The sequence below is a fragment of the Simochromis diagramma genome, unplaced genomic scaffold, assembly GCF_900408965.1.
Source record: "Simochromis diagramma unplaced genomic scaffold, fSimDia1.1 OVJJ01000602.1, whole genome shotgun sequence".
Taxonomy (NCBI): domain Eukaryota; kingdom Metazoa; phylum Chordata; class Actinopteri; order Cichliformes; family Cichlidae; genus Simochromis; species Simochromis diagramma.
In genome coordinates this window covers 6,212,474-6,226,548 of record NW_024387040.1, presented here as the reverse complement: position 1 = coordinate 6,226,548, position 14,075 = coordinate 6,212,474, and the positions used below count along the sequence as shown (strand labels likewise).

The following is a 14,075-nucleotide window of genomic DNA, read 5'->3' as shown; positions in this document are numbered from 1 at the left end:
AGCTTGAGAAAGATTGTGTCCACATTTTCTCTGCAAATGGATCTAGCTTGTTGCTTTAGTCATTTTGTATTATTCAGTAGTAGTAGACTGTCATTACACAGGCGGATTTGATTTACTGCTTATATTGTTGCTGTAATAAGGGTATATTACTGGTCCCATGACATTTATTACCTATTTGTGTGCAAATAAGGTTATTATTCAATAGATTGTCATCAGCTGTGCGCAGTCTCAGATCAATTTGCTCCATCAATATGCTTCCATTTCTACTGTATACACAAAACATTCGCTTCCTGGCTTTCTGAAGTAAAATAATTTCCTAGCTCTAGCAGTCTAAATGAAGTGGATCCTGAATGCCACCTGCTGGGCTATCAGTGAATCATGCGTTTGTGTCAGCTGTGAGCAAGCATCATCCCCTCTTTTCATCCACTCTGCATCCTCATTTTGTTCTTATTTCATTCCATTGCTTTTGGTTTTGCTTTGCCTTGGGGAAACGTAGAGCTCAAGTGGGCTTGGTTTTTCTCAAGAGAGAAAAGGAGACGTCACTGGTGAGACACAGAAAAAGCAAATGGTCTCACGCTGTCAAAAGGCGACTCTAATTCAATACAGTGCACCTGCTTCTGGGCATTAGTTTGATATGCATCTGACAGTAAACAGAAGCAGAATCCAGGGTTATAATCGCCAGTGTTAAATATCAACTAGGCGACGGGGCCAGAGCATACGTGATAGGGAGCAGCAACAACAAAACAACAGTTTGTGCACAAAATATAAGGAATTATAGACAAGACCTTTTATTTTTCAAAGTCACATTTGACCTCCAGTAAATTTGGAGTCTGTTTGTGGTGTTCAATTTAGATTTAATAAGAACAATCTCACATAATGCCACAGCCTGCAGCCTATCACATAAAGGACATTATATTCTACTTTGTAGCTTCGCTGGCTCATCTGTAATTGTTTCTTTGAAGAAATTATACTGTCTTGGAAAGCAACAGCTTAGGAGCCACACAAATAAATACCAGTTGTTTTTTTGTTTTTGTTTTGTTTTTTATAAAAGGTTGGGCTGCTTTTAAAGTTCTTATTTTATTCCTTTTATGTAGCGTGACCCATCTCTGGGCTGACATTTACAGAGATACATCTTTGCTGATTTTACATTGACATTCACAAGACCAGATCCCACGGGGTCAATTTGATTTCAAATCTTGGAGCGTGGTAAAGCACACAAACTAAACAGATCATTTTCATGCCCAACATTTTGGCCAGTCACACAACTGATTAGACATTAAAGCAATACTACTGGGGCAAAGTCGTCACCATGTTATATCTGCCTTTTTTATTATTATTTCCCACACAAATATTAAGACACCATTTTTTTTATTAGTTACACAACTGGCACTCATTTGACAACACAACAATACAAAATCATCAGATGACGACCCAGACATTCTTTGAATTGTACAACCAAGCAACATTGTAAACAATTAGACTGACATCTAAATTCATTTGATGGGTGAGTCCAGGATCTCTTGGTAATCCTGCCGAATGGCTCTGCTCACCCTGTACAGCTTGACTCCAGTCAGAGTAAACACACTAATCATGATGACTAGGCCCCCGATGACGTCATAGACAGAGGGGATCATCCTCAGAACGATTAGCTGGAGAAACATGGCAACCACAATCTCCAGGTGCTGCACGGTGCTCACTAAGGCTGGATGAAACTTATTTAGAGCATAGTAGACTCCGAGAAATGCCACAGTGGAGCAGATACAAATCCCAATTAAATAGCCCCAGGTCTCCGCATCCAGAGGAATGATGGGCTCCTGCATGATAAACATGGTGGAGGCGCCCCAAACTGTGCCCGTCCAGCCGAAGGTAAAGAGTGCGGTCCACATGCTGACCCGCTCCTTAATGGCCCTGTAGACGATCATGGAGAGGGCAGCAGTCATGCCGGCCATCACTGTCATTGTGTAGCCAAAGGCCTCCTTCCAAAACCCCAGCCTGGACTTCTCCTCATCTGCTACATTTGGCACCATAACCAGGCACAAGCCAAACACGCTTCCTACCACTGTGACTACATCAGTATAGCCCAGCCTCTCATCCAGCAGCAGGAAGGCTAGAACTGCACTGAAGACTGTGGTGGAGGCACGCCACATGATAGTGCCATTGCTAGGTGGTACTATGGCAAAGGATGTGTAAGCGCAGGTGATTGAGATTACGTTGCAGACACCGTAAAAGAAGAGACGCAGTCGATAGCCCTTGGGGCCAAAGGGGGCTTCGTGGTAGTAGAAGACCACCAGGATGGACAGCACTTGGATCACCGAGCGGATGAATAGTAGCTCAAGAGAAGGAACTTTAGAACGGTCAGCTGCTAAACGAGTAATCAATGCCACACAGCCATGAGCTACTGCTGCCCCAAACAAGGCCATCCAGGTCACCCTGGAGGCCAACACATTCGCCTCGCCAAAGCTGGCCAGCTGCCCCTCAACGCCCTTGTCTCTTTGCACACTTGGCTGCTTAGGTTGGGTTTCCATGGTTCCAAAGAAAGTCCTGCCACCTTTGCTATCTGACACCAGTCTCTTCCCCACATTGGCTTCAGCAAAGGCGCCAAAGTCCTCAAAAGAGGGTGCATCGTCATAGCCCTCATCTCCAGGCTGAGGGAAGTGAGTGGCATATTTCACCGTCACTGTGTTGGGGTGAATCTTGACCCGCTTTTTTGATCCGTACTGAAGCGAAGATGAAGATATATCCATGTTGTATGGGCGTCAAATGGGGCAATCTGAAAAATGAAGTGAAATCCATTACAGTGTAACAGCAACCAAAGTGCTGTCAAATATTTGGACTTAGTTTAGAGGTTTGCATAATTTATCTCTCAGTATCCAAACTGCCACACTCACATGTATCCAAAATACACATGTGCTGACACACAACAAAAATCTCTCACGTTACCTCGTCGCTGTTACCTTTTACCCTTCCTAGATTTACACTTGTGTTACATTGCCTCTGTGTATATAGGCTGTGTATACCCCGTGTGAGCTCATATAAGCCAAGCAGCAAACATTGTGAGGCTGATGCAGTCTGATGGGGATGAAATTACATAACAGGGATCCACCAGGGGATGATATATGAATGTGGGCCACTTATGAGCTGAATGGAACTGCACACCATAAATAAGCAAATCCTGTAGCTATGTCGGTGTGTGTGAAAGGGTTAAATGGAGGGGAAGAGTTTGAACCTTTTCTACTTTGTTTTATACAGCGCAAGGATTTAGCTTCAGTAGCCTTACTGATTATTAATATTCATTATAAAATATAATTTTCAAAGTGTAAAGCCTAAATATATTCATATATACTGTGAGTATGAAGTAGTGCCTCTGATGTTTGTTTGTTTTTTCTTAACTCTAAAATTTATGGCTACTGCAGCATTCATTTGGGCAATACACAGCACATCAAAACCACAAGGGGGCAGATAGGTACTCTTGTTTGCCGTCTCTCTTCCTCTTGCTCCTCCTTTTTGAAATATAGATGAATATAACTTCATTACTGATAATTAACACAAGTCACACGTATATAAGGTATTAAAAAGCCTAAAGCCTAAAACAATGCTTTCTAACACCTACAGGACATTCATTACTTAACATCGTATTTTTAGCTGGCCAAACCAATTAAAGCGATTTATTTTCCACCGATGTACGAAAAATTTGATAAGAACGTGTTTTCAAACCGATAATTATTTAAGATAGTAGTATCTTAAATGCCACATTTTTTTCATGTCATTCAATCTCGTTGAAATCTGGTTAAATGTATATTTTGATACCTGTATTTTGACAAGCTCCTATGTGAGCCATTATAGCGCCAACTTAGCGTAGAGAGAGGAAAACATGTTATCGGTGAACGTCTTACCTTTTTGTTCCTTAAATAGTTCCTACTGTTGCACGGATCCGGGTTTTTGTCATAAAAGAAGATTTTGTCGAATTTCTTGGTCCTTACATTCGCTCATCTGCAACTGCCATTTCTCCATCTTCCGTCTCAAGTGGAGCACCTTTTCTTTTTTCTTTTTTTTTTCTTTTTAAAAAAAGATGCGTGCTGCTTAGGTTTTTCGTTCTCCACTCTCTCGACGGACACTCCTTCTGCCTCTGATGAAGCTGAAGCTGCTGTTGCCGAGGCGGGTGATGATGATGCTGGTGCTGATGATGAAGTTGAAGGAGGGGATGGAGCAGAGGAGCAACTGTCACTGTCACAGCCAGCGGTTACTCTTCCTCATTCTCCTCCTCGAGAGTCCTTCCCACCTAGGCTCCCTCATAGTCATCATCCCTCAGGGAAAAGAGAAGCGCGTCTGTCATTCATCATCATCATTTTCATTAGATTAAAACCCCCATCCACTTTAAGAGCAGCATTTGAATTTCCTATGCGACTTAGTTATGGAGAGATGCAAGAAATATTAAAGTGCAACCAGGTTATTCTTATTCTCTTCTTTACAGACATTTTGAACATGTATCACTTTTACTGCACAATATATAAAGCAATTTATGTAATTACAGTATATTTCACACACTGTGCTTTATCTCTTTATCTCTTTTCAGCTCCTGGTATATTCTAAATTGCCCACAGGTGTGAATGTGAGTGCAAATGGTTGTCTGTCTCTCTGTGTTAGCACTGCCACAGAATGACAACCTGTCCGGGGTGTACCCCACCTCTTGCCCTATGGTAGGTGAGATAGGCCCAGCCCCCTAGCAGCCCTGACAAAGGATAAGGAGAAGAGGATGAATGGATGGATATTTTGCTAGACTAACCCACTAACCCTAACCCCCTGATGTTGTGCCAGGAATCTGCTGGAACCACTCAATTCTTATTGGAGTCCTATTGGACTTCACATCTCTCAGCTCCTGGTACTTGCCTCTTTTCTCATGCTGTTTTTTCCTGATGTTGCTGTCCTCTGTGATTGCCACCTCTATCAAAACGTTGGTCTTCTACTCTTCATCAACCATCAGTATGTGTCCCTGTCCAGCAGGTGGTTGCCTGTCTTGAAGAAGACCCTAGCCCTATTGTTCTCACCCACCTTTGGTGGTGTCTCCAATCAGGACTTGGCAACCTCTAGTCCATGCATCACAGATATTTCTAAACATGGGACTATGTTTAGAAATATCTGTGATGCATGGACTAGAGGTTGCCACTTGGTTGTACCTCTCAATGTACATGCTCCTCTTACAAACTGCTACTATGCAGCATATACATTATAAGCGGACTTGAGATTCCCTATAATCCCATATCCACGGGATACCATAATAAGATTTGATAATCCTATGTGGGAATAAAGACCAAAGCCCCCAAAAACATGCCATATAAAAAGGTAAAACATCCTGAAAGGACAATTAAGGCGTGACATATGGTGGCTGGAACTTGATGAGAAGTAAGAGTAAATTTGTAGTTTATATTCACCTCAAGATGAAGGAAGTTGAAAGCTGTTAAATTAGACTGTCGACTTTACTCCCACAGGCAATGCTACAGGAGCCTCAGCTGGTAATATAGATCATAATGCCATTAGCTGCCACTGCCTGTGTAACATGTCGGATTTTAATTGGTACCGTGCACAGAGGAAGGTGATTTGTGAAGCTGTGGCAATTAACTTTGTGTCAACATTTACATTAAGCTATTTGCAGTCACCGTAAAGCAGACAGCAGGGAACTGTCATTTTAGGGGTTATAACTAACCTATTAAGGGAGCCAATAAAGGTCGCTGTATAGAAGCAGCAATTATTATGAATGAACAGGTCACCTAATAGTGCTCATATGTTTGTCCATCATATGAATAAAAGGTCAAATTGCTGCATAGGTACATAAACACTAATGTCACAAAGTTTGTTTCTTGATGAGGTAGAACTAGTCCAAATTTGTTGCACTGATAAATAATTTAATATATAAAGAGTACACATTATAGCCTACCTACCACCTCATATGGTTAAACATTCATCTTCAGGAAGGGCTGTAACTGCAAACTCATTATCTCACAAAGGCAACTTATTTTCTCCCAGATTACGTGTCATGTGATGTATCAAAAATTCTTTGCTAATCAACATATCTTTTCTTTGCTTTTCCATTATTGCTCCTTATCAGGCAACCAGTCCTGTATTAAATAGGGTTGGATTCCTCACCGTGGCAACCCAGAAAATGGAAGAGAAGCTTCTAATGTGGCAGCTGCTGTAAAGGGTCCCAAATCGTTATCTTTTTCTAAGCTTAAATAAGATGCTTGTCTGCCTAAAGCTAAACCAAATCTTAAACAGTCACGAAAATAGTAACAAACTAAGGTAAAATCACACAGTGCCACTCAGGAGATTATTCATTACTGCATAATGTTTACTGGAAGCAAAATATGTTTACTTTAAAATCTTTTTTAAGGCAATTTTTAGGCATGAAACAAAGGGGACACAGGCGTGTTTCTACCCCTTTAAAAAGGCTAATTATGTGTTTGCACCCAGCTAATTTTGCCACGTCCTCTCATTTTATTATTAGCGATGCATTATTTTATAACAAAAACATTGATGAGATGGAACATTTGGACTACTGGGAGGCGTTGAAAGAAGTGAAATCCTGGAGGATTTTTTTATTGTCTCATTTAACCGGGGAATGGCTTTGTTCTATCAAATATCTCCAGGGAGATAGCAACATGTTAAGCTCCACTAATCCTGACTGCACCAATTTTATGTCTGGCATTTTGAAGAGGCAGCTCACAAGCAGAGGTATCTTTAAAATAAAAGCCTATTGATTGCATTATACCACCTACAGAAAGCACCGGCCCTCTGTAAGGTCTTTTCATGTAATTCCTATTCCTCTGATGCCCTGAGCGGAGAACATTCTGTAAATGAATCAGACTCTTAGGCAACAATGGGCACGTAATGACAAGACCTCGGTGGCGATAGCAAATCATGTTTGTTATTATTTGCTGTGAAGCAGCAGTTTTCAGTCCAATGTCTTTGCATGCACACAAACATTTCAAGACAATATAAAAAATTATATATTCGGCCTGCACTACATGCAGTTAATCAATGCAAAAATCTCAAGAGATACACATAAGAAGTTGTTTACATTTTTTTAAAGTTAATTTTAAGCAGTTGTTTAACTAGATTTGCTTTGTGCTTGCGTTGGTCCATAGAAACCCAGCCAGGTACGAGATATGCAAATGAACAGTGACTGGAAGTCTTACAGACATTGCAAAAATTGTGTTTTACTGAAATGTGGCAAGATTTGCTAAAAAAATATCAAAAATGATTTCACATATAGTATTTCAGTGCTGGCAACAGTTGCACAAGCTGTTATATGTTACCTGACTCCACAGCTGTCACCTCATATCCATCTTTCTTTTATTTCCTTCAGAGAAGTGTTCTCTACTGAAACTGGAGCCTTGTATTACCCCTGCTTGCTTGTTGTTGAACATAGTGGAGAAAAAATGAGAGCCTAGAGGTGTTTTTGTGTTGATCACCAACTGGACCCCCCTCCCTCCACCTTCCTCGTTTGGTATTTCACAAAAAATCACAAAGGACGTGTTTCTCATTCATCTTCTATTTTGGGCTTTAGCAATTTCTTATTGATTAAGCAATTATATCTCTGTTTCCCGAGACCAGGAGAAGATGGTGACAAGCAATCTCTTTAGTTGTTATGGGGAATGTAACAGCTGGCCTGTCACTGACATCCAATGAAATGAGCTGAAGTTGGTGTATGTGTAGTCCTTTTAGGATCTTTTAGGATTGTGCAAACCAAGCAGTAAAGACTATATGCTCGGCCCAAACATTTTGCATTAACTGGCCAGACTAATGCTAATTATCTACATGCATAATGATGCACTAATTTATGAACACATTAACAGCAATTTTAGTTCATCCATTTGTTGCTAGAAACACATTTTGAATGTTGCAAATTGTGGTTCGGTGTTGTTTGCTCCTAATTCACTTTGACTGTGAGAACGCACTGGTAATGTGTAGCCAGCTGTCAAGGACCAAGCCAAACTGTTACCAGCATAATGATACCTGCAGACATCGCTCTGAGAATAGCTCGGCGAGATTCCTGCAGGTTTTGTTTTCTGTCTATGTACTGAACCCAAAATCAAATAGTGCCCCATACTTTCATGAATCACAAATAGGGCAACTCAGCAGCTTGTTCTAAATCAAGCCTTTTAAATTATGCATGAGCAGGAGAGGTTTCCCTTCGTGAAACGAAAGAAAACAAGAGAGAAATTATGATTTTTTTTCTGTGTCAAATGATGTAATAATTATCTAATCACACACCTCAACTATGAATGAGTTATCCCTGATCTGATGTGTATTAAAATAATATCTTTATTCATGAACATTCATATATGCTTTTAGAAGAAAAGATTGCCATACGCTCATCCAAAGGCCATCAGCTCCTGTAACAACATGGGATGGAAAACTTATTCATCTCAGAAAGGTATAATTTCACCTGGAAGCCAAACATACACCGGGGGAAGACGGCGCATGGAGGAGTTAACTTCATTCATTTGAATCTGTCACCACAATGAGCTCATACTGCACCTTTGAAGATTATTCTTTTCATATCTGCCAGAGATCAGATACAATGATGCACTACTTAATCAGTTGCACTCATCACTGCAGATATTCCAGCAATTATTCATGTGATAATAGCCTGCAATATTATTCAATTATTCCATCAGCTTTATAATGAACCTTTTTGGACTTTTTCCACATGTCTTCTACACTTCTTGTATGTACTGTAGCAGATGATGAGACTTAACACATTTAATTTATTTATTTTTGGATGCTCTGTTATTATCAGATCCTCAGAGCAGTTGAGGCTGAGAATAATTGGGTCCTTAAGCTCCAGCAGCTGTTTTTTTTTTAAGAGTTCATCCCTCAGTGCGAGTACCTACTAAGTAAATAGCCAGTAAAGAAAGCTGTGATGACTTTCTTATGGGAATTTTTAATCTCTGCATAATTTGGGTGGAGGATGCTGTGGCCTGTCGTTACTTTCAGATGTTTTGCAGCCAGCTTACGTCATAGCTAGTACACTGTGTGGCTGTAGGTTGAGACTTTGATTAGAGTTGATGTGTGTGAGACGCAGATGGGTAAGTTTAAAGTTCACAAGTTTATTTTCTGTGAGTATTTGTCATGTGGAAAGCTGCGTCAAACACATTTATCAGGTACACCTGTTCAACTGCATGTAAACCAAATTATCTAATTAGACAGTCGCATGAGAGCAACTCAGTGTATTTAGGCATGTAGAAATAGTAAAGACAAATTGAGTAGCCTATTAGAAAGGGGAATAACGTTGATTTAAGTAACTTTGAACGTGGCACAGTTGCTGGTGTCAGGCTGAGAGAAAGTATGTGAGAAACTACTTTTCTACTGGCATCAGCAGTTTCTGAAATACTTTTGCTTTTTTGAACCATTCTCTGTAAAACATCCAGTGAGCATCAGGGTGAAAATAAAGGAGGATGGGCAGACTGTTTCTAGCTGATAAGAAGGCAACAGTAACTCACATAACCACTTTTAAGATGAGTTAGAGCAGCAGGACACTAAACTATGACAGCATGGATCCATCTTGTATCACCAGTTCAGGCTGCCAGTGGTGGTGTAATGATGTGGGGCAGATTTTCTTGGCACATTTTGGGCCTCTTATTACCAACTGAGCATCGTTTAAACACCACAGCCTAAAACTAGCTTTTAGACAATGATAATTCATTGTACTCAAATGGCCTCCACAGTCACTAGAGCTCAATCCAACAGAGGACTTCGTAATCAGGTGGAACTCATGGATATCCAACAAATCTGCAGCAAATGTGTGATTCTATCATGTCAGTATGGACCAAGATCTCTAAGGAATGTTTGCAGCAACTTGTTGAATCGATGTCATGAAAAATGAAAGGAGCTCAGAAGGCAAAACAGGATCCAAACCTAGAACTAGCAACATGTACCTAATAAATTGGCAGGCGAACATCTTCACATTTTTAATTCTCAGAGTAGAACTCCTCATGCAAACAATGACGGATCAGAATCTTCAAGTTCATGTACACTTTATGTTTATTATTATTTTTATTATTATTATCATTTGTTTGCATGCTTTTCTCTGCTGGGTGCATAATATAAGTGCCTCATGTATTCTTGTGTGTGTTTCATGTACTCCTGATATGCCCCGACATAGCACTTTCTATGCAGGCAGTCTAAGCTGACCATGTTTTTCTGACTAAAATGTGGTGCTAATACAGGCTGTGCCAAGAATATCATATGATATTACCTCTTCCCAAACCCAAGTGAACTTGAGCTTTAACAAATCGTTCTTTTATACATTTAATAAACAGTATTTTCTATGCAGGCAGTCTAATCCAAACAAGTCAAGGATTATTTAGCTTCTATTAATCTTTTGTGCAACAGTGGCTGTTGTGAACTTAATTTACAACTGGTATAAATAAAAAATAGCCATTTCAAAACTTTGAGACCATAAACTCTGGATGCAACCAAATGGTGTTGGGACATTGTTTCCATCAAAGTTAGACTACTATACAAACCTTTTGGGAGACATTTTGCTGTTTTTCCACCATTACTCTTGTTCAGAGGAATTTGCTTTCCAGTTCCCAACACATGCATTACATATTTGAATGGTTCCCTGCTATGCATGTCTGGTATAATAATAAATTCATAAGTCAACAAGTTTTTTTTATTCCCATAGTACACGAGACAAAAAAAAAATGAACACATCTTTCAACTTTACTACACAGTTTTCATTTTTTGAAACACCTTCATTTGCAGGCATGAGAGGAAATTGGTTTCCAAGCTGTAAATGGCTTCAAGTTATACAGTTTCTAAGTTGGAATTTATGAGATAATGTTTCTGCAAGGGAAACATAAAAGTTCAAAGGCAATACAGAAAACTTTCTCATTCAGAAACCAAATATGCAACACACTGATCAACTGGCTAAAATGACGCAATCTCTCGAGCACCTGTCATCTTGGATTCAAGCTGAAAGGAATCTTATGAGAGGTGCTTAGTGAGATTTTTAAGGTGAGACAGAGTGTCCAGCGGTGGCGGACCTGGCTCTACACATGAAGAAGCATCATTTTGCACTATCTTGGTGCATGAGACATCTTCAGTTTTCATCACGGACAGAAATAGTTAAGTCAAGTCAAGCATATGAATGACTAAGCGTGCGGCCTCTGTGCTCGTGCAGCGCAGTGAATATTTATGCCTGGCTGCACAGAGGACCCTTATTTAGGATCAACAGAATCAAATCAGTTTAATCATAGAATAAAATAAAGCATCACAGAAGAACAACCACATCCGAAAGGAAAAGTTCATTGAAAAAAAATATAATTGGAAAGCCTGACTAGAACAGAAACATTATTTTATTTTATTTTTTAACCCCAGATGGCTCGACCTTACGTCAGAGTCTGTGATTAAGACATGGTCATTTCTGGTTTTGATTAGCCTGTGCCTCAAACCCCCTGGATTGCTGCCACACACTGTCCCACAAGGCCTGATGCAGCAGCCTTTGTGTGTGCCAGTGTGTGTGTGCACTGATCCATAATGCATGCGGTGATTTTTGCTAGACATCCCCCTCCCTGGAGAAAGCCCTTTTCTTTGCATCTGTCTACCCAATAGAAAGCTACATCTCCTCTGATCCCATATCAAAAGCGAATGCTCAACTGAATTTATTAGATTAACAATTATGAAAATGTGTAAATGGATTGCACTGCCAGAGATGCTGTTTTATTTAAAACTCTGTCTGTTTCCCAGCGTATTTCAAAGCAAACAAGAGAGAGAGAGTAACACAATAGATGATTACAGGATGCTGTTTTGTGTTTATTTTCATCGTCGTGCAGGAACTACAGCAACTTTTAGAGTGCATCCACTGAGTTATGGTGAACACAAAGGATGCTTCAGTCAAATTATGAAGTGCAAAATGAAGCAAACTGTGACAGCACAAATCACACCCGCTGTGTGAGAGAGCACTACAGGCGGTAGAACAATAACACCACTGATTAACGTGTTTTGCAACAGTGGTGCTGCTCTAGTGTGATGCTGTAAATTAACAAGTTGCACCTTAAGTTCAAACTAGATTAAACTAAATCAACAGTGGTATTGATTACGAGGCTAAAAAACAGTATTTATATCCAAAATATAAATCTGATGCCAGAAGGAACTCGTGAAGCTCCGTAGATCAAATACCACTTAGAGAGCTTAATATCTTTAGATCTGGGGCTCATTTCCAGACACAAAAACAAACCATGTCTAGGGGCATTTTCATTGCTCTAAGATATCTTTATATCTTAAGTCATTTTCACGCATGAACTCCACGCAGTGCTGGGATTCTCAGGTTGGGACACTGTCCATTTCACTCATACAGCACACAGCAGGAGATATTCTGTGTCAGACACATTGTCACTGCTGGAAATACTCTGTTCGGTTTAGATGAGTGAGCTTTCTGCGTAGAGCGTGCAGGAGGCAGGACACATAGTGGGACTTGGTCATTGTGAATTTCTAGATAATTACCCTCAGTATTCTCACAGGGAGAACAATGAGCATCAGATGGACTTTGTACTAAGGAGCTGCCAGGATAAAGACCATTTAGTGTCTGATCCAGCTTCATCTCTCATGAGTTAGTGCATGTGTGGCAATAGCTGTAGACTGTATGTGAAGGATGGACACTCCTTTGGGTTGGAAAGGTAATGCCAATGCAGACGCACTGTAAACTAGCATCCATTTTCATTTCCACTAAGGGATGTCTCCTCCGCTCGCAAAAAAAGATGACAAACTGTATAGACATCTGTGAGAAAACAATCTTTCTCACGTGATATGTGACCTTGGGAAACATTTTCCTATTAATTATATTTTCTTAATTACTACAATCAAGTCCTATTTAAGTCTCTATACCCCAACGGAATTCTACGAAGTCTTCTAGAAAAAAATGGGAAATCTGATGAACTCGCTAAAAACCTAAATTTAGTTTAACCCTTTAAAGCTGGTCGGAGCGGGCACGCTCCGTTTTGCATAACTATTTTTAAATCCCTGTAGAACTGCAACCACGTAAACTAGCACGATAGTTTTTTTTGTATATGAAACCGGAGGAGTTGTACTTACATCTTATGCCATCAGCTTGTCCTAGGTCACGGTTTCCTTCCACATATAGCTTTGCAAAAACTGCATATAAAGCACTTGCAGCAACAAAAACACAATATTCCAGAAACACACTTTGCCGATCCGATCAGCTGTTCGTAACACTTCCTAGTGGGAATAGACATCAGCGCGAACTATCGCATGCCCGCCATTACCTGCCCAAAACCGGAAGTGACATCATTTTCGCGGAAATGTAGTTTTTTTTTTTTTTTTACCATCAGGGCCTTATAAGCCTATACTGGTGTTTTTAAAAGTTATGTTTGACTTTATGACTTTCTGTGTTGTTTCTGGGATGCTGAGGACTCATATTGCACTGCTGGAAATAGTTTATTTTGATGCATATGCTGGTTTTTTTTGCAGATTTGCATTATAATATTTATTTTCATTTCTCCTGCAGTATATAAAAATTGGTGTATTTCAAAAACAAAACTATGAAGACACTCAAAATAAATTTCCTGTGGTGCAACTTTTTTGTATTTACAGTTTTGAGGGATAAGACTCTTAAATTTCTCTAACTAGAATTATATGTTAAAAAAAACAAAAACGATTTTCAAGTTTTTTGTTGTTTATTGCATATTTTTGCAATTTATGTAATTACTATGCACTTAATGCATACATATTATTAAAATCTGGGCTACAATGGTTGTATTGATAGCAACTTGAAATGCTCCCAAAAATGGCACTACAGCATGTAAAAATATAATATAAGCTCTGGCGGACTTGGTTCTATGGTAGGTCTTAAAGGGTTAAAAAACTGTTGAAAGGTGTCAATTATGAGTTAATTGAAAGATCACAAATGGCCATAACATATAATTAATATTTGTACATTATATTTTCATCATTGCTTTCTCCTGCTTATCTTTATCTTCATCTTCCAGCACTTCCCTTTCCACCCTTGTCTCCACCTCATCATCTTCCTCCTCACCAGACAGGAGATGAGGTGG

The 14,075-nt window shown here is 39.7% G+C and overlaps 1 protein-coding gene across 1 annotated transcript; it reads right to left on the bottom strand.

Moving 5' to 3' along the window:
* Positions 1-1,255: 1,255 nt before the first annotated feature.
* On the bottom strand, positions 1,256-4,706 carry slc35g2b (solute carrier family 35 member G2b). The gene is made up of 2 exons (XM_040044549.1): positions 3,894-4,706; positions 1,256-2,770 (listed from the first exon to the last, which is right to left on the bottom strand). Exon 2 carries the CDS (start codon positions 2,742-2,744, stop codon positions 1,494-1,496), a length of 1,251 nt encoding a protein of 416 aa, XP_039900483.1. The 5' UTR covers positions 2,745-2,770; positions 3,894-4,706; the 3' UTR covers positions 1,256-1,493.
* Between the last annotated feature and the right edge of the window lie 9,369 nt (positions 4,707-14,075).